Genomic DNA, 26,951 nt, shown 5'->3' with positions numbered 1-26,951 from the left:
ATGCATTGTTTTGTTGTTATTGGGTGCATACAGCAAGAAACAACCAGAGATCATCTGCAGAAAACATTTGACTGCATGAGTGTGTTTCTCACTGAGCTCAGACTGCATAATTTCCCTTGACACATTTATTTTTCAATAGATATATAACCATATTCTGTACACCACAGCCATTCTTCTATGAACTCTAAGGTTGTTTTTAAGCAATTACTAACTAACTAACTAACTAATAACTAACTGAGGCAGGTGTCCAGAGTAATGAGATGTCTGACCATGAAATGTAGCACTGAGCAGGAAACAGATAACACAAGTTTTTGGTTAAATCTCTTTGTAAATCAAGGTGCATTGATATCATAAAGAAGTTTAGGCCCCTAATTTCTGAAGAGTTTATTGCTCGCTGTTAAAGGAGCTGTGGTGACATCTGCATGTTCTCAAACAACCTTCAACCCCCCCAGACAGTCTCCTGTAAATCAAAAGGGCTGGAATGTGGAGACGATTTGAGTGGCCAGCAGTGTCCCAGTGGTCCCACAGCACCTTCGGAAGACAGGATAAAGCCAAGAAATGTATATTATAGAGGAACGTCATTTAAACCACTTTTTTAATGCAAAACAGAAAGAAAGTAAATGAAAAATAAGAATGAAGAAATGACTGATTGAAGAACTGATTTGTATAACTAAGTATAACTGAATCTGCTTCATGGCCTCAGCCACAGTAGAGGACACGCCTCAGTCTCAAACTCAACTCAATGGTTCTCATCTATCTGGGCCTGTTCTGTCCCACAGGAAGACTTATCTAACCTTACTGCTTAGTTAAGTGGGATACCTTTAAGCTTAATATTCCAGTACTTCTTGGGGAAAGACTTTTTGTCAGCATACTTTGGGTGTAAGAACAGTAAACTTTGAGTGTAGTGACTTGCACTGTAAGTGAACTTGTAGGTGGTAGTTATACACCTCTAGCTATATCATTTGAAAAGAAAAGTTTGTGCAAGTGAGCAATGGGTATTACTTCATGAGACCCCTGTTGAATGAATGAGTGGTCTGCTAGCAGTAAGGAGAGTGTCACTTTTTTGTTTTACTTGATGCAGGATTCATTAAATATATTAGTTTTAAACCATATACAAATCTTCTTAACTGCTGAACACAATTGTACGTGTGTCCCCTTAGAACAGGTGTGAGGAGGGGGTTGCTGGGAATAATGTTTCAAAATCCCCACGGGATTCTCTTCTTAACTGCTGAACACCCAAATATATGGATGTAAATGTGTGTGTGTGTGTGTGTGTGAGATTAAGACAGGTGAAAGCTGTTTGGCATGGGATCACACTACATGGGATGGCTGACACATAGATATATATTTTTTGTATCTATGTGCGTGACCATTAGGATGAGGTTACAGGTTGGTTCACATGGGAACATCGTCTCTTGACAAACAGGTGTCGGGAGGGGTGTTGGGAGTGGGAGACATCCCGGACGCTTATGAGTCTGATTGGTCGGCTAGACCTGTCAGTTTTGTTTTTTTTTGTTTTTTTTTTAATACAAAAGTTGCCCCCTATTTCTCTGTGTCCAGATAAGGATTCTATAAAACAGGGAACAGGGAATACTTTCTACTAGAGTTTGGAGCACTGCTGTCAGGATTTGATTGCATTCAGCAATAAGTGTGTTAGTGAGGTCAGGATGTTGGATGGTCACCACCACACCTCATTCCCAACTCCCCAACTCATCCCAAAAGTACTAGATGGAGCAACATCCATCATTCCAAGAAACACAGTCCTGCTGCTCCACATATCAATGCTGGAGGGGGGGCTTTTATATGTGTTAAACATAAACCTATTGGTTTCAGGTTCAACACACATCTATTAAACTGATTCTATTGCCAATGCCTCTGTATAGGGGCAAGACAAGCTGCATTTGGACATATATGGATTTACCAAGTATGCTAGACTTTATTATGCTACAGTGCACACACTTATGACCAGTGCACTTATTGGAAAAGAAACATTAACTCGCTCTCTAAATGAAAGCTTAATAAAAGAATGCCAAGGTTGGGTGCAGGAGAAGCGCTGATTAAGCTGTATTGAAGAGGGTCTTCTGATGAATGTAGCAGTTTATATAGGGCCCAGTAGGACATTTGGACCCAATCCTTTCTGCATATGTACAGAAGTATTTAGTCAGTCACCAATTATGCAATTAAGTTCTCCCACTTAAAAAGATGAGAGAGGTCTGTAATTGATATCATAGGTAGACCTCAACTATGAGAGACAAAATGAGAAAAAATATTCTGAAAATCACATTGTCTGATTTTTAAAGAAATTTATTTGCAAATAATGGTGGAAAATAAGTATTTGGTCACCTACAAACAAGCAAGATTTCTGGCTGTCACAGACCTGTAACTTCTTCTTTAAGAGGCTTCTCTGTCCTCCACTCATTACCTGTATTAATGGCACCTGTTTGAACTCGTTAACAGTATAAAAGACACCTGCCCACAACCTCAAACAGTCACACTCTCCACTATGGTGAAGACCAAAGAGCTGTCGAAGGACACCAGAAACAAAATTGTAGACCTGCACCAGGCTGGGAAGACTGAATCTGCAGTAGGCAAGCAGCTTGGTGTGAGGAAATCTACTGTGGGAGCAATAATCAGAAAGTGGGACACCTAGAAGACCACTGCTAATCTTCCTCAATCAGGGGCTCCACGCAAGATCTCAGCCCGTGGGGTCAAAATGATCACAAGAACGGTGAGCTGCCAGGGACTCAGATCTTGCAGTGCCAGACGTGTTCCCCTGCTTAAACCAGTACATATCCGGGCGCGTCTGAAGTTTGCTAGAGAGCATTTGGATGTTCCGGAAGAGTATTGGGAGAATGTCTTATGGACAGATGAAACCAAAGTAGAACTGTTTGGTACTAACACAACTCGTTGTGTTTGGAGGAGAGTGAATGCTGAGTTGAATCCAAAAAACACCATACCAACTGTGAAACATGGGGGTGGCAACATCATGCTTTGGGGCTGTTTCTCTGCAAAGGGACTAGGAAGACTGGTCTGTGTACATGAAAGAATGAATGGGGCAGTGCAAACCTCCTTCCATCAGCAAGGGCATTGAAGATGAAATGTGGCTGGGTCTTTCAGCATGACAATGATCCCAAGCACACTGCCAGGGCAAAAAAGGAGTGGCTTCGTAAGAAGCATTTCAAGGTCCTGGAGTGGCCTAGCCAGTCTCCAGATCTCAACCCCATAGAAAACCTTTGGAGGGAGTTGAAAGTCTGTGTTGCCCGCCGACAGCCCCAAAACATCACTGCTCTAGAGGAGATGTGCATGAAGGAATGGGCCAACATACCAGCAACGGTGTGTGCCAACCTTGTGAAGACTTACAGAAAACGTTTGACCTCTGTCATTGCCAACAAAGAATATATAACAAAGTATTGAGATGAACTTTTGTTATTGACCAAATACTTATTTTCCACCATTATTTGCAAATAAATTCTTTAAAAATCAGACAATGTGATTTTCTGAATTGTTTTCCCATTTTGTCTCTCATAGTTGAGGTCTACCTATGATGTCAATTACAGGCCTCTCTCATTTTTTTAAGTGGGAGAACCTGCACAATTGGTGACTGACTAAATACTTTTTTTTACCCACTGTAGATGTAACTTGGCAACTCTCATGTCAGCCTAGTGTGCCAACCCTTATCTCAACTGAAGGACACATTTATGAATAGCAACCAAAGACACAGTTCTCATCACTGATAACAAACCAAAGATCTTCACCAAGAGTCCTTCGAGCTTCAAGTACGTCTCGGCTCTACCCGCCATCCCTCAAAATCCACAGAAGACAAGCGTCCAGACTTTTTTTTTGTCCTGGCACCAAAGTGGTGGAACGAGCTTCCCCTGGGTGTCCGAACAGCAGAGATGCTCGCTGTCTTCAAACGCAGACTGAAGACCCACCTCTTCAGAGAATACTTGGGAGAGTAGTAGAGTGGTCACCTTATTGACTTGTGTTTAGTAGTGTGTAAACTGAATTATTAGCTTATTCAAACTAGCTGAGGTTATTCTTGGGTAAACAGCAAAGCACTTTTGTCACTCTGGATAAGAGCGTCTGCTAAATGCCTTAAATGTAAACACAAAGAGTGTCTTATGATTAATAAGCCAAATTCAAACCAGCTCATTAGGCCCTTCTTTTCCCCTCTGCTTCAGTAGTTTCAGCAGTGTTCTTAAATTAATCACTACATGTACATGTTCAGTACAACATGCAAGGTAGGGTCGTTTGTCCACTTTGATGAAGGCATGCTGATGCTGATCGGTGACCGGCAACGGCATGACATAATTGTTTGCTTGGCTAGCCTTAGCTTTTGCATTTAAGCGTTTTACTCAAGTAAAAGTGCAAAAGTACACAGGGGTCTATAGTGCACTGTCCCACCTCCCCAAAAAACATTTTTCTAAAAGCCAGAATGACTTTAATGTTCTATTAAAATGTTAATGTTGATAAATGTTTGGATGCACTAGTTGCCTGTTTCAGCTGCATATCTGCCCATTGAAAATAAATGTATTTTAGTAATATTAAATATTTTAAAGGAGCATCTATGTGAACTACTGAGTTTTAACATGTTAACAAGTTTCATGGAGGGAAAAAATATGAAAATATGATGAGTAGCTGCCTATAAGTATTGTAATGTTGCAAAAAGTCAAACTTCAGAGGCGTGTGATCAATAAGCTTTACTGGAACGTAAATGTGGGGCTTAGTTGGGACATTTCACTCAGGTTCTCTTGAGTCTCTGCCACTCTGTGCAGGTGCGATAATGTTTTTTAAGGGGTTATTTTGAATGATGACAAGCCAGAATGAAAACAATTGGAAATGAAATAGGAGTAACAAGGCTATTTTTTTTAATGTAAGGAGTAGAAAGTACTGCTGATTGTGTGGAAATGTAAGGAGTAGAAATAAAAAGTCAGCTGAAAAATTACTCCAGTAAAGTATAGATAATAAAAATTACAAATACTTTAGTACTTGACACCTCTGATAATGCCTGAAACAGCCAGTGTTGCCGTATGCAGTCTGCCACCATTTTTGTTGTGGTGTCATGGCCATCTAGCCCCACTTATATCCTAATTTTTTTTCATGCCATTTTTTTTCCAAATATGCTGACATCCTCAAAGCCTAGAATGCCAGCACTCAACTCTCCTTCACCCCACATTAAACACCCCCACGTGACTCACTTGACTCAAAGGCCCAGATATTAACTACTTGTATTTGTATACTTATATTTCAGACTGGCCAATCCTAGTTGTTTCATCGTAAGGTCTGGTTGCTCATTCACTTTTTAAAATGCTTTTATGCAAATCCTTCCATCTTTTCATCTTTCCATGTTTACTTGCAAACATTTGATAATATGAATGTATTTTTAACAGTACATAAACGTGCTTGATATATTTATAACATACTTAGCCAAATCTCAGAAAGCTTTCATTACAATGAATGAAAACTTTAGAATAAAAGTTAGTTATTAGATCCATCAATCCATATTTCAGTATTAATAAAGTGTAATCTACCCTCTGAGCTCAACAGTAGTGATGCTGTGTTTACATCACTAGATGGCGCCAAATGACTAATGTCTTCTGCATTTCATGGTTTTCAGTACAGTAGCCTTGTTCTTAGCCTGTTATCAAACTCATTGAAAATAATGAAACTATATCATACAAAAATCCACAGTTATCTGTAGATTATTGTGTTCATCTTATACAGAATGCTCTTTTTTGTTTCAGCGGGACCCTTTATTTAAAAATAACAAGACAAGACAAGACATATTCACCATTTATGTCGGACGCAGATGGAGTTTGGCTTCCGCCTTTAACCCATCTGTGCAGTGAACACACACACACACACACACACCAGTGAAACACACAGTGTGACTGTGAGCACTGGTGCCCAGAGCTGTGGGCAACCATTGCTGCAGTGCCCTGGGAACAGAGAGGGTGAAGGGCCTTGCTCAAAGGCCCAGCAGTGGCAGATGGCCGAGCCTGAGTATTGAACCCACAACCCTGTCATCAATAGCCCAAGATCTAGCTGCTGTCCTTGTCGTTTCTTTGTCATTTTCTTTCTTTTAATTGTAACTATTCTTGCTTAGGATTTGTGCTTTTTCCCCTTGCACCAACAAGGACATTGAGGTTAATAATATGTACGTTCACTTTACCATTTAAAGAAAGCAGTTACGTTTCTGTGTGCGTAGATATTTCTAAATTATAATATAAGTGAATATATTTGAGTAGCGACTCTTCCATTCTTAGCCTGTAGGTGTTCCATTTTATTGTGCTGGTTACCATACAATAAAGATTAGGTTATAATGTTCAGCAGTGTAATTGTTAGGCCTAAGCTTTGGCTGATGCCTCTCACTGTTTTATTATTCTTCAGCCTTACAATGACTTCCTGGCTTTTGATTGGCACACCCCCCGTTCTCAACGTAGGTGACCAAAAGACTAGAATCTAGACTAAATGCTGAAAGTAATCTAAGTAATGACAAACACTTGTGAAACCTATTGTTTCAGTCTCTAGAGGTTACTCAGAGTGGTGTAGTAAAGAAAAACACATCCAGTGAGCAGTAGTTCTGTCTGCGGAAACATCTTGTTGATGGGAGAGGTCAACAGAGAATGGCCAGACTGAGTTAAGCTGACAGAAAGGCTACAGTAACTCAAATAAGTACTACAATTGTGGTGAGCACAGAAGCATCTCACAATGTGCAGCATATATCAGACCATATCGCGTTCAAGCTCTGTCAGCCGAGAACAGAAAGCTGAGGCTGCAAAAAATGGATAGTTGAAAACTGGAAAAACGTAGCCTGGTCTGGTGAGTCTTGATTTCTGCTGAGGCCCACAGGAGGTAGGGTCAGTTTTTGGCACCAACAGCATGAATTCGTGGACCCAACCTGAGTTGTGTGAACCATTTAGGCAGGTGGCGTCAGAGCCGACCCAGGGCATGCTCAGATTGTGCGGCTGCTTAGGGCCCCAATGCCACCAGGCCGCCCCCAAGAGCACCCATATAATGTTATAAAAATACATATTTAGAAAATTGAATAATAAAATGAAATGATATTACACAGGTAAAAGCGATTTTAGTGGGCAGATCAATACTAGGTTAATCAATTTCTGCTGCTGGCTGCTGCCACTGTTAAGCAAATGCAGATATGCGCCGCTTGGGTGGTCGATAAAGGCTCGGGTGCTTCAGTGCATTGCACAATATCTCTCTTTCTATGAAATGATGAAGCATCTGGTGCTAAGGTGATGGTATGGGGGCCCCCAAAGGAAAATGTGCTTAAGGCTCGGGCCAGCCCTGGGTGGAGGTATTGTAAGGGTGTGGAGAATATTTTCTGGGACCATTAATACCTATCAATCATAGCTTAAATTACACAGCCTATGTGAGTATTGTTGCTGACAATGTGCTTCCCTTCATGACCACAATTTATCCATCTTCTAACCACTACTTATAATAATAATCAACCAAATCAAAAAGCAAAAGTCTTTCATGGTTTCATGAACATGACAATAAGTGGCCTTCCCAATTACCAGATCTGAATCCAATAGATCACCTTTGAGAAATGCAGGAACAGGAGACTCGCAGCATGAAAGTGCTCCTGACAAATCTGCAGGAACTGCATGACACAATCCCAGATAGCCTGCCCATGTGGGGCCTGTATTGGTAGCCTAACTGGGAACCAGAACTTTTGTCCATGGGTTTGATGTTGGCTCCACATATGGACTCCCACCAGGGTCAGTGATGGGACCAGGAGGGGTTAAACATGTCCCCCATCAGGGTTGAACACTGCACAAGGTCCCCCATGTGAGATTAGGGTGGGCTGTGACAATGGGGCCCATTTGGGAAGCCCAACTCTGTCTCAGTAACATCACATGTACAAACCCACTCAGAGCCCATGCCCACCTGGAACCCCCCATGTGAGCCCTACAGGAGCATGCTGGCATGAGCATGTTGGTTCCCTTTTTTAAATGTGAAAGCGTGACTCAGTAAAACTGTTGACTACAGAGGCAAGTACAAACATATGCCTTTGCCCCAAACATTATGGAAAGCACTGGACAAGACCTGTATCCGAACATATCTGAGGGAGAGAAAGAGAGAGAGTGAAAGAGTTCACCCACGCGTGAAATCCATCTTCAAGAGGGGGGGGGGTAGCGGCACAGGGAGGTGACGTGCCCCCTCGAATCAAACGGGCTGGATTTGCTGACTCAGCTGGCAGAGAGAACGAGGAAGGAGCAATAGATTTTCCTGAGCCATGAAACTGCAGTAGGTCGCAGCTAGAATACTCATGAGCACAGTAGACTACAGCAGTGGTGCACTCTCACACACTCCCACTTTCTCTCCCTCTCTCACACACATACACACACTCTTGACACTGGCTGGCATTACGAAGGAGCGTTCTGTAGCGTGTGACAGCCACTGCAGAAATGCAATGCGAAGCCATAGAAGCAACACTTTGGTTTCATAAGGTTACAGAGATGTGCGAGTACCTTTTAAAGGTCTAAGGAACCGTCAGGTTCTTCACACTCACACCTCTTTTACAAATATGGTTCTTTATTAAACCAAAGCCTGTATTTTACAGCATCTTTCGAAGAACCCTTATTTTTACTCTGGCCCGTCCATACAGGCAACCCATCCCACTACAAAGCCATGACTGTCACTGACTACAGCCAACCCCCCTCAGAGATATCACACTGTCATGACTTTGAGGTAGGTGGACTGCTCCAACACTCCACCAGATGTAGCCAAAGCCTTCAAAGATGGGTGCCTTCAAAACGTGCTCTGGCTCACTGCTACTTTTCAAGCTTCTATCACAGTGTCACACACGGAAACTCAAGACCACCCTAACCTTCGCCCACTGTTTTGGGGCTTTGGCTGATACACCCCCCCCCCCTCCCCTCCCCTCCCCTCTCTCTCTCTCTCTCTCTCTCTCTCTCTCTCTGGGCGCTGCTGAGTGAGCGGAGGTGTGGTGGTGGTGGTGGTGGTTGTAGTCTAAGACGCTTCAAGGCTCAAATCGAGTGAGTGCCCGCTTTCATTCGCGTGTCCGTTTGGCGCAGTGCGCGCCGTTCACTCGCACGCGCTCTCTCCTCTCCGCCCCTCTCCCGAGTCGGCGCCGCGAGCATCTTCCCCCTCACTCACTCACTCACTCACTCACTCACTCACTCACTCAGTGCCACAACAACAACATTGGAAAGCGATGGAAACGATCACGAGCACGGCACGGTGAACGATCCTCGAGCCGTCCCCCGTTTCCGTTCACGTTCACTCGCTCGCTCGTTCGTTCGTTCGCTTGCTTGCTTGCTCGTTCGTGCGCGCGCGCGCTCCCGCGAACAGACAAAAGCAGCGCGCGGCCCCCCTCGAGTAGGAGTTTACGTCAAACCGTTTAAAGCCTCTGCAGGTGCGCGGCGGAGAGAAGCGCGCGCGCCTCTCTCTCTCTCTCTCTCTCTCTCTCTCTCTCTCTCTCTTTTTTCTCCCCTCCTTCACTCACTCACACCCTCTCTCTCTCTCTCTCTCTCTCTCTCTCTCTCTCTCTCTCTCTCTCTGTGTGTGTGTGTGAGAGAGGAGAGCCCTTCTTCATTTCGACAGGCGAGCGAAGAAAATACTTGAGGAGGAGACGAAGAAGGGCAGCGGAGGTCTTGAACGACGACCGCCGACGAGAGGTCGCTCCGTTTGGTCCCGTTTGCACGCGCTCGGTTTCGCTCCAGCAACAGGAAGTGTAGCTCGAAGCGTGGGAAAGCGGCGTTCTCTCCCGGGACTCAAGAAAAGCTGCAGCCTCCTCCGCGCTCCGTCCACGGTCCTCCCGGTTCCGCCATGGCTCGGGAGAACGGAGAGTCGGGCAGAGACTCGTGGAAGAAGCAAGTTGACGACATCAAGAAGATCTTTGAGTTCAAGGAGATTCTCGGGACGTGAGTGACTGTCTGTTTGTTTTTCTGTCGTCGCGAGCTCAGATAACGGCTAAACAGTACCGGGGCTAACATAGATAGCTAGCCTTCACCGTTCACGGACAGAAGTTTGGTGCTTAGCTAGATAGCTACGGAAAGAAACGCATGACCGTCGTCAAGCGAGCACGACTTGCCATGTCTTTGTGTTTTTTTGGTGTGTGTCGGTAAAGAAACCCGTAGCCCGGCTAGCCTGCAGAGATGCACACGCTAGCTCAAGCTTCCCACTCATAGCAACGAACATAGTAACGGACTTCAGGGGCTTCTCTTCGCCCCTGGACGCTGCATTCGAGCAACCCTTACACCATTCAAACCGCAATGAAGCCTGTTTTAAGCATGCTTTAGGCTCAGATATGGGCTTTGTGCTTAAAGTAAGCTAGCTAAGTTCTTATTTTGTTAGCTAGCTTTCACTCAAACGGCGTCTGCTCTCTAAGCAGGTCACGTCTGTTAGTGATATCCGCTCTGGTTGTGGTCACCTTCCTCGACACACGCCCGCAGACTGCTGTAAACCACAGCATGCTGGCTAGCTAATAGTTACTGAACGGAATGAGCTGCTGGCTTTATTAAGACTTTATTATACTGGGGCCGCATCCTAACCCTCGCACTGCGGTTTACTTTGGCTGGACTGTTGTAGCTAAGTGCAGTTCTGTCACGCGCGTCGTTGTCAGGGTCCCTACCCCGCTTGGGTACCGTGCATTGCAACCCCATACATGCAAAGGCGACCACCACCAGTGGCCTTTAATCCCTGCGTGCTCGAGGACGGTCGCACCGATGCCTGGATTAACTAGGTCGGATTATGGCGCGAGCGAGGAGTCCTTGAATAGACTGCACCCAGTCAGCGTTGCATAACGGCCAGCACCAGGGTTTATTATTATTTTATTAAGTGACCGTAATGTGGGCTTCCACCTGGCCTCCTCGCTGCAGCAAGGTCGGCCACTGCAGTGAACACCTACTGAAGTAACTGGACCCTGGCCGTGGTTTACACTTGCTACACTTTGTTTATGACCACACATGGAAATCTCCTCCACTACACCGCGGATGAGGTGGATCTAAGATTGGTGCTAGGACACTGCCGTCATGGCAACCTAGCAGCCAGGAGTCATGGCAACTCGGACTGGCCTTCCCAAGCCTTGTCTTTTTTTCCTTTTCGTAGAAATGCACAGTCCTTCTTTCTTGGAGACACCGCCACCAGCACCGCCACTCGCACATTACACACATAGTCGCTTACTCCTTGATCTCCGGCTGCTCACTCTGTACTGACGGCCCCGTTTCTTCTGTGAGGGATAGTGAGTTTTGAAAAGACCCGGGACGTTCTGCCGTGTTCAGTATTACAAGAACTCAGGGCTTCTATTAAGGCATATATTGGTGCTCTGCTCAAGGCAAAGCATCCACCACTCTCACCTTCTGGTCCTGCCAGATCTCCTGTCACTTAAAGCAGCTTTCCCTCGACCCTGACCTCTGCTCCTCACGTTTGTCCCGTTTGTTCTCATTCATCAGCTTTCCCTGCATTGAGCCTCTCAACAGCCAGACAGCCATCTGGACCTCCAGGCATACACAGTCACACACAAAGACTACTTACCTGATTAACAAGGGGTTTGACTTGCCTCCTCTTGTCCTGAAAGCCTCTGTCAGTGATGTCCATTCTTGATGGGTCAGCAGATTCGCTGCTTTTCAGTTCTCTAAATTACAGGTTTATATTTCTGCTCTATTCTGTGTATAGGGTGTTTTCTTTCCAGCAGTGTTGCTTTTGAAGAATCTCTAAATGATTGATTCTTGGTTCAGGGCATGTTCTCCTTAGTGGATGATGTGCCAACATATCAGTTTGTCACTGTTTCTGGACCTAGATAATAGCAGATAGAGTAGTTCCAGCTGTTCTGTCTCTGTCTTCTCAGTCATGTACTTAACAATATGTCCTTGGCAAATAAATCCTCAATTATTTATTTCAGTGTTTGGAAACTTGCACCTCAAACAAAGCAGTTATCTGCTGATACTGATTATTAGAAGCTTTTTGGTGTCTTTATTTAGAAGAGGTCAGTCCTACCCAGGTCCCACCACTCTAGCAGCCAACCTGGCATGGGCTGAATACCTCCTATTTTCACCCTGCAACCTACATGGCACCAAAAAAGCTCAAAAGATGATTTCTTGAGTTGTTCTTCATCTTCTCAATTCAGTCATGAGATCCAATCATAAGTGGTCATTGGACCCATAGAAATGTCTTACATCTTTGCCCGTTTATGACCAGATCACTCTAGACAATACAGAGACAAATATGAAGAGGGTCTATGTAAACCTGGCTGCCGTTAAAAATGGCAGGGTAGGCAATAGAGTGAGGACTGCCATATGCCTCCTCCGACACATGCACAACCAGCCACCGCCTCTTTTCGAACTCCCACCGATGCAACACCACCAGGCAACCTTTTCGCTCAGAGGAAAGCGTCGGGTACCCTGTCCTGATGCTCCTGCTTGCAGACGTCCGTGCTAGCCAGCATCACACTGAAACAAGGTGGGGAGGGTGAGAGGGTGAGTTATCTCCCTACCCGGAGAGAGCAAGGCTAGTTGTTCTCTCTCAGGCTCCGGCTGCTGACAGCAGGCAGCATGACCCGGGATTCAAACCAGTGATCCTTGAGTCAGAGTGGCAGTATCGGAGCTCCTGACAATGCATAAATTAATAATAAAAAAACACCACTACTGACTACTGATCTCTTTCAGCCTCAGTGCTCTGAGTCTCTGCACCCTTAACCATTTGCTACCACTCGAAAGTGTTCTGTCAGTAGTGAGGCACATCCAATTCCCTCTGAATTTGTTCCTCCGGTTTATGGACTGTCAATCCATGCTTGAGTTTAACTTGCGTGCGTGCGTGCATGCGTGTGTGCGTGCGAGTGTGTGTGTGTGCGGATGAAGAGCTGATCTTGGTACTGAATTATTCAGCACACAGACCAGCCACAAGCCAAACGAAGATCACATGATCATTCAACAGGTGTAGCCTGCCGCCGGGGTACAGCTAGTCACTGCGAAAGAAAAACATGCTGAGATATTACACACACACACACACACACACACACACACACAGAGTAGGAAAGAAAAGAAAAGGCACCAGGAGAGACTATAGGAGAGATACAGAGGAGAGTAAGCATTGGGGGCATGGAGCCCTTAATTGCCTGCTCCACTTTCACTTGTGCTCCTGGCCTTGTCCTCTTTTTCGGTCTCTCGCTCTCTCGCTCTCTGTGGTGTCACATGCACATTCACTTCCGATTTTTAAACTGCAGCTCAACGGTCTGTTTAATGTGTGTTTTGCAGAATCAGCAGTCCTATGTGTAATCTTTAGCTATGGCTCAGGCTGTGATCAGGCGGCACACTTAAGCACTCTGTGGAATAGACTTCATAGTTCTCAAGGAAAAATAGAAGGGTCAGAGTCAGTCAAGGAGAAATGTGCACACACACACGCACGCACACACACAGTGTTCATTTTGCGCGGATAAAAAAAACAGGGAACTGGTTTAACCTAGATACTATTTACTTAACTACAAAGCAGGCGGAAAATGGTCTCATCCTGTTTTAGTATTCAGTTCTTTATTAGATATTTGACCACTCAGGTATTTTAGAGTGTCTGGGTAATTCCTGCTGATCTCTTAGTTTTGTCTAGGTTGTCTTTAATGGGTGTTCTTCCATCTAAAGATGCAAATGCAACTTTGACCCCTTTAAGGCCTAGTATTTTTGAAGTTTTAATTATTTTAAGACCTGTTATTCTGTAAACACTATACATGATTTTAGTTAATATAAAGTCTATATAATTATTTCTGAACTGAACTGTGGAGCTCAGAGTGGAAACACAACTGAAAAGGCTGCTTATCTAACTCAAAAACTCCATCACTTTGGATGAGATTCCTTTAGCGTTCTGACTGCTGTACTTTTGGTGGTGGTTAAATGTGGTCTGCACTGTTTGCTGTTTTGTGTGGTTAGTGGTGTTTGCTAGCTCTTCTGTGTTGTGATACTGTATTGGGCTGAGTAAAGTACTCTCATGAGGGGTGTCAAAATAGTGAGGTTAAAAGTCTTTACACTGCATTTTTGTGTTTGAGTCAGAAACTGTAAAAAAACAAAAAAAAAACACCCAAAAAACAACAGACTGACATAAAGCAGAGGGAGCAGAGTCCAATTCTGGCTCTTACATAGCGAATGGATCACAGATTCATAATTTAACAGCAAAAATAGCTATTTCCACTGTATGCTTATTAGAGTAAAAGTTCAATGTTTTAAACCATAATTGTGTCCTGTAACTCACACCTGTGCCACAAGCTTGAACACTGGTCCTGACCAGTGAACGATATGTTGTATTGTTACATCCCTAGTAAATGTTTTCAAATCTTTGAAAATGTGGGTAACTGTCCAGGCTGGCTAGATTTGCAGAGCACAATGTGAGGCACTGTGTAAGCAACAGTCAGTGAGTCCTTCAGTCTGCATTTATTAGCCACTAGTCATCATAAACCCCTAACAAAACTTTATTGCTGTCCTCCTATTTCTGTCTTCTCTGTTTAAGGTCTTTTGTGCTTCCAGCTTCTTTGTGGTACCGTACGTCAGTATGCACAGGGCGTTGTTATTGTTTGTCAGCACACCTTGTTCTAATAACGAGAGCAGGCAGCAACTTAATGAGATTATGACCCTAATCCCATCTGTTGCTGGCAACTTGGACCTTCATCTTTGGAAGTTACTACATCCATTGACTCTCTCTCTCTCTCTCTCTCTCCCTCTCTTGCTTACACTCATTGTTGGGCATACATATTAACAGGGAGAGGCTTACTGAAAAACGTCTCAGACTTGTTACGCTGGAACAGATGTTCTCCGTTAGCACATTTACAAATATTTGTCATCCCTTTGTAAAGGTGTTCTTGCTGCAAAAAACTGCAGTGAGCGGAGTGGTGTGAGCCACAGTGAGCAGAACAAGGGTTGTTCCCTTTCAGTTGCTTAACACTACATCACAGATATAGCAGCTGATTATTAGGTTTCATACACATTGATTTTATCTGCTGTGTGAACCTGCTGTTGCAGTCCATCGCTTGCTGAGGTTACACACCTGCACATGACTGTGAAGGGGTCTCTGACTGTTTTCAGCCATGTCTAGGGAGACCTAGTGGAGCAATTATGGCCTTACAGGGGAAATCAGTAATTGTAATTGCTGGCGAAATTAATGTCACACTGCTGTGCTATCAGGAACCGAAGAAACAACATATTAAATTGTTCCCTTCTCAAGAGATTATTCTTCCAGCTATCATTTAATGGGGAACCGAAAGAATGACCTGGCCGATTGGATCATATTTCTTCAGAATTTTTTAAATGACCTCCATATTATTCGTGAATATACCAGCATTATGCGTTAGCGGCTTGATATATGGAGCTGTAGAGAATGTGTGTGTCTGTGTGGTAAGGTTTTGAGGGGTCTATGCATACTCTGTGAGAGCTGTTCCACACTAACGGCTCAACATTTACAACCTGGGGTGAGTCCAGTTTACTCAGCACGGTAGACTAACCATAGTCTGGGCCAAAGAACTATTCGATGGGCTATATGTTAGCATAGTGTGAACTGCATGCCGAAGTAGTGGATTCCAGCATTATTTGGCTTAATACGTCTAAGATGAGTGTGATTTATTAACAGATGACATGATTGTAACAGCGTTAATTACAGTCTTAGTAAGTTAGCTAGCTAGCCTAGCTATATTAGCTTTGTGGTTGTAGTGCAAGACTAAAGAACAAAGCGGTTGTATTATTATTATTATTATTATTATTATTATTATTATTATTACTACGAGATAAGGTGCACTTCCCTTTCCTGATTTGGCAACACAGCAATTGGAAAAAGAAACCGTAACCAGTATAATGTGTCCACAGGGTACATAACGGTACAGCGCGGCCTTAGTAACAGTTTGCCCCTGCAGTGGAAAAGAGGCCAATGGTTCTACTCTTCCTCCTATGACAGAGGTGGACTATTAGGTTTCACTGTTTAATTGTATAATGCTAGTTACAAACAGCAGCTGTGGTTCTATGAGTTCCAGATGACTGCCGTGGTGGAAAGCACGCTGGATACATCTTGTGTGTTCAGGGGAAGATCTCAACTGTCTAGTCATGCAGTGATATGATGTGTGAAAAAGCCGTGAGTACAAATACCCTGCTCATCCTATTAGAATCTTCTTGCAACGTCCAAGTGACCTATAACTCTGGTAGTCATTTGAAACTTACAGAACATTTGTACCTAAAGACTGTCAGTTTGAATGTTACATTCATAACCATCATTCACTTTTGTTTCTGCTAACCACCTAGAGGTTTTGCAAAGCACAGCATATTGCAACAGATCAGCTAACTGAGTCAAAGGTCTGGAAAAAAGAAATAATAATAACAAATAAAAGCAAGTCACTGTAAAAATTAAAGTAGTTTAGACGTGTTGTACTTTGTCCACCGCTGCTTGAAAGCCATTGGAATTACAGCAACAGACATCTAGTGCAAAAGAGCTCTTCAAGTTCACTTGGGGTCAAACAAATAATTGGTCAGTCTGACAAATATCAGCAGTCATGTCCACATAATGGCTCAAAGCCTGGACCAGGCTTAACATGTCAAGTTTTAATGCACTTTGGGGATAAAACTTTGCTGGCACACCCGTACCATCCACATTCCTCTGTAAGTATAACAGGATTGCAGTGTGTCCGGTTTACAGAGAAGGAAGATTTGCTTGTGACTGTGTCTGTAATGGATTGACAACAAAGTCTACCGCAATGTCAACATTGTAAACTAAATGTGGATAGAGAGTAGGGATGCACCGATCCAATGCTAGGATCGAATATCTGTCTCGATACTACCAAAATTAGCTGGATCAGGTATTGAATTAATCTGATCCTGGACTGGATCCTGAACCTGATTCTCATACTGCTGGTATGGGTCAGAATAACTTCCAGACATCATACACATAACATAGCAAACTGCAAAACTTCTCCTATCTAACCAGCATGGTGTCCTCTACCTGTCCTCTACCTGTAACTGTTGGTGAGTAATTCAGCTTGTCTTCCATATAAGGATAACCGAGAAGGTAGGAGCTGCTAGCTCCTCTTTAGTCTCACAGACTTCGAATTTCAGAATAAAAGTCCTGAAGCCCCGACAACACTGTGCCGATGTCCAGCACTAATGGAGAGCAGCCATTATCCTGTAGTCTTGATTGTAGCTGTAATACTAGAGGCACTGATGACGGACATACATATCTAGCATCAGGAAGGCTCGAACATACGGGTTAGTCTTCTAGAATAATCTAGGAGTGAATCATACTTTATATGCTGTGACACTGGGCCTCCAGGGACAGCCTAACTGGGTGAGGGTGACAAATTTGACCCTCTAGCTGGAACCGGAGGCCTGTCCTGAGCAGTAACTTCTGTTTTCTGACAGCCCAGCCTGGGGCCACCAGTTGGTCATGGTGGCTATACTTTTGAATGATGTGTATGGTTTCAGGAGAAAAGCTCAGTGGGCAAGGTGAATTTGACTGAGAGGTTACAGGTTACAGTTGGTCCCCATGCCTTATTTGTCCCATTATTTGGAGCACCTCAGAGTGTCTACCATACTCCTGAAATGAGGGCCTTCCACTCCAGCAGCTAGAAAGCTGAGCAAGTGCAGGCATTGGAGCCCATGAGGAGATCAATCTCTGTTGTTGATTTATGCAGATGGCGGATTCTAGTGTATTCAAGTCTGCCAGTCATGTCCTGTCAGGGGTGTAACAGTACATGTATTTGTCCTCAGCCAACACCATACAGACGTTACAGTTTGGTACATGCAGTCATTTGAAGAAAATATATGGTAGTCCATGTGCAAAGACTAATAAAAAAGTAAGACCCAAATTTGACCAACCTGAGTATCCCCTGTAAAGCTTAAGCTGCAAGTTATTAGCAAGTTAGAAACATGCTAAGCTTAGCTCAAGCTGATTGGCAGCTGACTATGGCGAGTGCAAATAGTGTACAGAAACCAGAAGACCTTTTTTCAAGTCATTGAGGGAACTTTTTTTAGAAGGTTGGAGGTTGGAATCTCATGAACATGGCTTATGACTAACTCGGTGGGAGCAAGGCTGGGCAAGGCCAGCAACCAGATCTATAGCAAGGCTAACATCTTGGTTACAGTGCTAATGCCACGGTAACAATGCTGGGGCAAGGCTGTCTGCTAATGCTATGTTAGTGATACTGAGTAAACATACTATTGCTACACACTGCGACTTCACACCACTTCCCCTTACAAAAATATTTTCAGCAAGGAGACCCAACTTCAGCTTACCTAAGATTACATCTACTCTCTGTAGCACATTTACTTGTTAGTTTTATGGCAAAATGTAGTCCTTTAGGCAAACAATAGACAGTCTGTGCATACACGTTTTAACAAGGTCGGTCAATCAGTCAATCAGACTGTTTACATTGTACTGCTTAGCACACTACGGCCTTGGTTCTGAAATCCATGACTTATTCATTTAAAAAGCTAAGCAGCTCATTTGTGTACTGTAGATCTGTGACTTTCCCGCCAATCACATCAAGTAAATTTAGATTAAATCATGGTGCTGTTAGTACTCGTGCAGAGCCTTGTGTCTCTTGCATCAGCTGCATTAATCTATATTGAAGTCTGTCCACCTGCCTCGTGTGTCTCAGTTTACAGGTTTGATCACTATCTCTCCTGCTAAGTGAGGCTGGTGTACTCTCTGCAGTTCATGCTGCATTGTGGCCGACTGGTTGACATTTGGAGGGCTGCCACCAGTAAGGAGGTCTCGGGGCTTTCATCAGATGGCTCAACTTACATCCGCCTTAATTCACCTCTGCTTGTTATTTCGTAGAGGCAGGGAGAAAGCTTGTTTGATCTTGAAAGAGATGAAAGGTGAGTTGGAAGGAAATTCTGTTATTATGGAAAATTTAATAATTGTAAGTCATTGCCTGGGGTAACCTGAGGACAGCTTGTTCAGTATTGCAGCTGACTCTACATTTCAAATGTACTAGAAACTGGGGGCACCTGTTTTTGTTGCGATGGTCATCTCAAAAATGTTTCTTCACACTCCTGATGTTTTAGGATGCAGTTCTGAATAGCAATTGTTGTTCTCTTTAACTGGATTTTGACCACTTCCAAGCATCTCCTGTCCTTCATTCCATTGCCTGTAAAGATGCAGCTGAATGTTTGTGACAAGCGAGTGTAATGGTCATCTTCGTAATGCTTCCAGTCACGTTTCTCCAGCATGCATCATTTTGCCTGTGGTCAGAGCATTCATTCAGATTGGAGCTTCAGCTCCCATATGCTACATTTTAGTTTAGGCATTCACAGACCTTTTGGTCCATTTTGGGGGGGAAACACTCCCTTTATGGGTGCCAAGTCAATGTGTGAAATTGGTTATATTCTTATGAGCTGCAAGCATATTTGAACACAACTGTTAATCTGAATACATATGTTCAATATCAGACATTATTAACATTTTTACATGAACTAATATTTAACATTATTAAATATTAGTTTGTGTGCAGACACCACGATACCTGTACAAATGTTTGTGGACACTATCTAATAAATGCGTTCAGCTACTTTAATCTGAACCCATTGCTGTAGAGCTGTAGAGCAGTAGAACTGTGTTCTCTGGAATAGTGTTGCTCTATCCAATATTTTTGGGATGAGTTGGGGAGTTGATCATCAAGTCTTCCCTGGACAGTACCATGACAACAATAGCAGAATACACCCTTTTGTAAACATAAACTTAAGCTCAGACTACACCAGCTAACAGACGTCTGTGCTGGCCAATATCGCTTCAAGTGGTGAGGGGAGAGAGTGCTATCTGCCTACCTGGAGGGAGCAAGGCCAATTGCGCACTTTTTTTTCCCCCCAGTTTGTTGAACTTGCCTGTATTTAAGTGCAGCATGTCATGTTTATTTTTATTTTGTGAAGACTGCGAACATCCATAAATTAGTCTGTGACCTCTAGTGTAAGAACGGCAGCTTGTAGTGCATATCCTACTTGCACTACACGCTCTCTTGTGTGTTCATCTAATTAATCAACATATTTTCTCCCAGCACTATTTTCTCTGCGACTAGGCCTTGAATAGGCCTTAGAATATGCCATGTCAGTGCAGTTTCACAGTCCTATTCAAAACTGCCTAACCATTAAAGTGATAAGCTTTATCGGTTACATTTTTTATGTGCAGTCACTGCAGTAGACTGGAGGATGTGATCGGAATGGAGTGGTGGAACGCTGGATGTGAGAAGATGCAGGAAAAGGTGGAGGAGGGAGGGAAAGAATGTCAGAGAACTGATAAGTGCTGGCAACTAGTGTGCACCTACGATGTTCACAACCCCCCCCCACCCCTTTCTCCATCTCTCTCTCTCTCGCTCTATCTTTCTCTCTTGCTCTCCTGCACTCGTCTTTCTCCCCCTCTGTGTCATATTTAATCCTAGCTCCCAGTGTTCTGTGCTCTGATAGATCTCCAGCAGTGAGTAGTTCGTTTAATCTGTGTCCCCAGCTCCAGAATCCCACTGTGAGCCTGTCTCGTTCGTCTGTGAAGCTCTGTGAACAAGCCAAACACCCTTTACCTTTGCAACATTACCGCATCTTACATCACCACACAAATATGCTTCATCTAACATAGAGGCGTTAAATATGCTCCATCAATGCGACAGAGAAATGTACTTATTTGTGTGGGGTTTTTTTTTAGGCCTCCGCCTCAAAATAATAATGCCATCGTTCAGTCACAGTCCATTGTTTTTGACTGATCAGATTTTTAAATGCTAATAACTAAAATAGCTCTTGGTGATGTAATAAAATCATGTGGCGTTTTATGAAAAGGATATTTATTTATTCATTTATTTGTTGTCTTGATCCAGAAAATAGCTTCTGTGATGGCTCAGAGGTCTGGTTTAATACTTAGTAACAGTTCTCCAGTTATCTGGGCAGATTTAATGCAGGCAGTACATATTTACAGGCTAATTCAATATGTTATGTGTATCTCTGCTGGGCCGTCATACACAGCAAAGTATGACCACACATCTGCTTCGTGATTTATATACACTAGGTCAGGCCTAAATTTAGTTTGAGATCTATTAGCTATTTGTTGTGCATGAAAAAGAACGTATTTTCATATTTCATAATCTAAATCACACGTTTAGTTTGATTATTTATTTGTTTACATCAAGATTTATTTCTATTTTATAAAAACACTTAATAAACCAGAAGACGAAACAATTGTTCAGGTCTACCATTTTCCCTCTTCATCTAAAATAATTAAAATCTTGACTAATTTCTTTTGCTTATTTAGTTTAGTTTTTTATATTTAAAGAGAAATAACATGCTGCTTTTTGTACAGATTTTTTTAATGCTCAAAAATGTTTCCATGTGGGGATATGTAAAATATATAAAGAAATGGTCAAATCTTCATATTGAACGGCCAAATCGTATTCGATTGACAGAATTCTAAGTCTGGGGTTTTATCTCCTCCTTTTAGCAAAGTCTTAACAAAAATGAGAAGACTGTCTCTTTCTTTGTAACATGCATTTTTGAGTCTCAATTTCAGATGCTTTCTATTATGTAAGTTTTCATTGCTGCCTGGATGTACAATTCATGTAATCGTGTGCAGCTGTGGCACAAGCTTTACAAGTTTCTGATTGGGGTTTTTCAAATGGGGCCTAGTCTCCGAGATGGAAACTCTCCCATTGACATAGTTTACAAAGACAAAACCTAGGCCTGGAGGAAATTGTCATTTTGTGAATACCCTTTCTCCTTCCTTCTAACCGATAACATCTCTTCCTGGCACCAGCCTTGTTTTCACACCTGTTGGTGTAGAAAGCCTGCTGACTTCATTGTGCAACTGCAGAAATGGCGAAATTTCTTGCCTGAGGCTGGTTTCCGTAGAAAGGAGTTGTGAAAAATAGTTTTGCCATTCGAACATTTTAGCTAATGATTATCCTAACTATAGTCAGGTCTGCAAAGTCTGACTTCTTGTTAAAACATGGCATTTGATCCAAGTAGGCGCCACACACAGCTCTTCATAACCAAGTCAGAGTAAATATTAGCTTAGGGCAGTAAGAATTGCCTTATGTTGCGTACGATACAATTGAAGTCATTCAAACACAAAATTCTCTATTGTAGGATATGTATTACCAGAATTCACACTTTTGGAAACAGAGACATTTCTGTCCTCTCAGTTTTGTTAGATGTCTCTTTCTTTGTCTCTCCTAATCTCTCCCTTTCTTTCTTCTCTGCTTTCTCACTCTTTCATGTTGATTCTTTGGAGACCTACTTTGCGAAAGTTCTTCTGCGTAACTTTCTCTCAGAAGGGATCTTTAAAGTGACTTTTAGTGTACGTGTCCTGCGCTGTGAGAGTGTCCCAGTTGATGGGAAGTGTGTGCAGCGAGCTGTCCTTGAGTTGTGGAGAGGACACACGGTGAGAGCCACTAGAGAGAGAGTTCAGGGGTCACAATTAAAGACCCAGATGTTTGCTCTCCTGTCCTGCTTTGCTGCTGTCCCTGTTCTTTCATGTGTAATCTCTTGATGTTTTTGTGCTGTGTGAAAGTGCTGTCTGCAGGGATGTGACCCTTTTTTGAAGCAACAAAACATGGAGGAAGTTCAGGTAGTAAGTGAGCTGAACATCTTCAGTTGTTTTTTTGTTTTTTTTGTTGTTAATTTTTTTCACACAAGATCCTTGAAAAAGAAATTGGTGGTTCTTCGATTTGAAACTGTGGAGGAACCCCTTAAGGTGTTTTAAGGAACCTTCAAACTGTAGTAACCTAAAGATCCACTAGGAACCATAATTCTACCAGACGATTCTGGAGGCATGAGAATGAGAAATTTCAATCTGGTAGGACCAACCTGGATATAGTGGAGAGGAAAGGGGGGAAGAAATGTAACGTCATCAGCATCTGAAAGCAGCAAAATATGTGTGAGTAGAGGTCTTGAAGCTGGTGATTGGCTGAGGGAAAAGGTGACGTAGCTTTTGAGTCTCCTGGTAGAACTTTTACTAGCGCTTTCAATTCAAATGAGTTCTTTAAGGAACCAGATCTCATACCAAGGAATCCCGAAATGTCTCGTTGACACCTATAGGCTCCCTCATTGAGGAATGTGTGTCTGTAGGTTCTTGGAGTAACCTAGAGGTTCTTCAAGGAACTACCTTGCTATATTTTATATATTTGTTTGTTTGTATGTTTATTAATCCGTGTACCATAAGCTATTCTTGAGTACAGTCGTATAGCATATACAACATGCACAGTCATTTTAGAAAATTATGACCACCTACCTAATTGTGGGAATAACCACCCTTGGCTTGAATTGAACTAGCAAGACGTCGTGGCATGGACTGTATCAGGTGACGGAAGGTGTTTGTTATAGAGGTTAACTGGTCCACAGTGGTGCGTTAAGTGCTCTGCACCACTCACCGGAGTTGTAGTTCCCCTCTGGCATCAATGACCTGTGGGGCACCACGGTTATGCTATTGGGAGGCACTCAATGTGCAAGAAGTCCTTTCTCAGTAGACCTTGACTGTAGTTAATTGTTGGGGCAAGGCTTGCGGAATCAGTATTTAGGGCTCAAATAAGCACTGAACTGTTTATTTATTTATTTTTTTATTTTTATACCTACTAACGATTCACAATAACTAATTTTGACCAGGGTTGCCCAAACCTTTGCATGCTACTGCACTATTTCTGGGGGTGTACTGTTTTGCTGTACTGTGGAGTAGTGTTGAATGCAGCCAAGTGCTTCGTTTAATAGACATTGGATACAGCCAAGCAAGCTAATGTTAATTTCTGTATTTATTTTTAATTGAATTGTGTGATCTACTGAACGCCGGAACATGCAGTCGTAGTTTCTCAGTAACCTGTCAAGGTATGTTTGGCTGAGCATTAAGTAAAAGATTAATAACCAAGTAAAATGTCTGAAGTTAAAAGGGTGAAATAAACAGCAAGGTATTTTTTTTGTGTTAGTTACTTTTGTGTGTGTGTGTGTGTGTGTGTGTGTGTGTGTGTGTGTGTGTGTGGTTTGAGAGGGTGCTGGAGGCTTTTTGCTGGTCTCTTCGGATCCTCCCCATCCCTATGCTCCCCCAGCATGTTATCTGTGTGATCATATGTGTGCACTTTCTCAGACCCACAGCCACATGTGCGCACACACGCACTGATTTAAGCTCAGGTTGGCTGGTCCCATCAGTTACATCTGCTTTTACCTCTTTTGTTCTTGTCCATCAGATAAAGCTCTCGTCTCTCTGCCTCCCTATGAAACACGAGAGATGAAGAATCTGCCCAAAATCTAGCAGATATTACACATCTACATATCCTCAGAGAGGGAGAGAGGGATGGAGCGTGAGTCAGTGTTCTGCTACTGTATGCCTTGCCTTCTCCCTTTAATGGTCTCTGTAATTGCAGTATTTGCATAATTGCCTGCAGTTGTTGTGTAGGCACAGTGGTGTGGGTTTAATTGAAAGCTGTTTGTTGTAGTTTGCAGAGTCGAATGTTGGTGCCTTGCCTCTGCTTTTATGAATATTCCCTGGTGGGATCACTTCACTTTCAAATCAAGAGAGTCATTGGAATAAACTAAGGCTGCCATGATTAATACTTGACAATTCATGGATAAAAAAAAAAGTACCCTACACATAAAATGACAGTGACGAGTTGACTAATTACACACTGAACAAGCACATTTTAATTCAGTAATCTTTTTAGTGCCTGATGGCGGGGTTCATATGAGCCTGAGCATGACACATGATCACATGCTTTTCAATGTCCAGTGAGCGCAGCAGTGGCTGCCAGTTCCATTCAGTAATTTTTACACTGTATATCATGCATGCAGTCGATTGGTTCAAGCCTTACGCTTTGTTATTGCTTTTGTTAGATTGCTCCGCATTGATTTATCCATAGGTCTCCCACGAGCATTGTGGGAAGCTATCACCTTAAAAGCCAGATACTATCACAGCCACATACTGCACCACTACTAGTGGTTCAAGGGGTCAAATTAGGACAATGTGTTAAGATGATTGCCTTTAAGCAACAGTATGTATCATATTCGCCTTAAAATTACAGCTCTTGTCTCTCTGTAACCTTATAACACAACCCTTATGATTCTGCTCTAATGAGTACAGAACAGGCTTTAATGGGGTTCGTTAGCTCTGTGCGAATTCCATAGTTGCATCTAGCGGTTGAACAAGGAACCGCAGTGTAATGTGACCGAGATGCCTCGATACAGAGCTGCTGTAATCCCTAACTCTGGAATATTGGTCTGCTTGTCTCTCTGGATCAGTTAAGTAAAGGCATTTTGCCTGCATAGCTAAAACCTTCCTGCACAGTGAAATGCCATGTCTGCAGAGAAAAACAGTTAATAGATTAACGTAGGTCCTACTATTTTGCAAAGAATTTAAGCAGAAAAATGACATTAAGATATGTGCAATCCATCCATGGTTCGCATGCAATTCTGTTTGACAGCAAACGATAGGTTGTGATGACAAAACCTCCCTCAAACGAGCCCAAAAACAATCCTGGGTGGGGACAAGTGTGAAAATCGGTCAGTACTGATACAAAGAAGTTTTTTTTTTTTTATCTGTAGATGTAACGAAGTTTAAGAGCATTAAATATAAAAGAAACTGGACATGCTTGAAAGCAGAAGAAAGTCCTAAATTGAAGTCTGACATTCACCATTTTCTTATTAGGTATTTGTTCAATTTGTGAGGACAGTTGGATCTATCCGTATAGGGACAAAACTGTGTACAATTCTATGGTTTAAAACTCATGAATCTGATGAACTGGTGAACGAGCCCAAAACCTCTTAGCAATTTTACCAGTGCCTTTCCCAATGCATAATTCCATAATTGCAGTTACAAGTGACAAGAAATGGAACCAGCGCTTCATAATTGTGTGTGCAGGAAAAGCCCTGTATGTGTTGGGCAGTCAGATCACTTTCCTTTATGAGTGGTGTTTGTAGAGGCAGAGCAAGTTTTGCATGCATGAATGTTTCCTCTGTTCCCATTATCATCAGCACCATCTAGCTGCTCAGTTGCTACCTTACATGGTAGTTTTCCTGCTTCCATAAGGGCAGCTTGTGGATTTACTAGTTGGGTAATGGTGTTGCGCTTGTCTCAGCCTTATTCTAGTACAATGGGCACTCGCCCCATGAGTGCTGATGTGATTACTTTAGTCACATGCACACTTAACATGGGATTGCACCATTTTGCTTGGTGTTATGGAAAGACCATCAGCTTACCTTGACAGGAGGAGAGATTGGGCACCCAGTTGTTCCATTTCTGGCCTGTCAGCTCAAATACTGGTTGGAGATGCAATTAGGTTTAAAGTAGCATTCCTCCTTCCAGCCAGATAGATCTGACCATCGCAAGGTCACTCACATTAATCTATATAGGCTACTGTTTTAATGCGACCATTCTCAACCTGTATCTGCTCTGTTTCTTTACTTACCCACATTGGTCAGAGATGTGTGTGTGTGTGTGTGTGTGGTATGTACTGCAGTGTAAGGCATACCAAAATGAGCTGCAAAAAACAAATGCTTTAAAAACACATTAAGGTTTTTCAGGCGGATGCAAGTTTGTTGTTAGTGTAGCCACCGCTTTTAGATAGCTGGGTTGATGAGACACTCAACCTGCATGCGGGACAGCAGTGTTTGATTCTGCTGTTCAGTTAGCTGCTACTCTGCTGTATGTAAATCAGGGCACCCAACAATATATTGCAGCCAGTCTGATAACATCACTCTGGAGTTTTGTGTGTGCAAAGTCATTTGTTCTGTTATCGCAGCCGTGAACAAGGTGTTTATTGCATAAACTCATGCTCAGTTTTGCTGGATGGCCATTGGCTGCATGGCATTTGCTACACAAATGTCTACAGTACAAGATATGAAAGAAGAACCTTCAGTGTCTGGTGGATGAGATATATAAATATATATATATATATATATCACACAGTGTGTTTTATCGTATCATTCAGTCTGCCTGACCTCCCATCCAACTCCCAGTTTATTTACAACACTGCAGTCAAATTAATTTTG

At 42.9% G+C, this 26,951-nt stretch overlaps 1 protein-coding gene across 1 annotated transcript in view; it reads left to right on the top strand.

The window, feature by feature from the left end:
* Positions 1–9,001: 9,001 nt before the first annotated feature.
* Positions 9,002–26,951, top strand: part of camk1da (calcium/calmodulin-dependent protein kinase 1Da) — a 77,520-nt gene continuing 59,570 nt past the window's right edge. The window contains exons 1-2 of the mRNA XM_072672935.1: positions 9,002–9,403; positions 9,592–9,911. Of these exons, the coding sequence (XP_072529036.1) occupies positions 9,817–9,911 (95 nt within the window). The 5' untranslated portion in view covers positions 9,002–9,403; positions 9,592–9,816. The remainder of the gene's footprint in view (positions 9,404–9,591; positions 9,912–26,951) is intronic.

This window comes from Salminus brasiliensis, chromosome 2 (assembly GCF_030463535.1).
Source record: "Salminus brasiliensis chromosome 2, fSalBra1.hap2, whole genome shotgun sequence".
NCBI classification, from domain to species: domain Eukaryota; kingdom Metazoa; phylum Chordata; class Actinopteri; order Characiformes; family Bryconidae; genus Salminus; species Salminus brasiliensis.
Note: the sequence above shows the minus strand (reverse complement) of the source record. Positions and strands in the feature narration are given on the sequence as shown.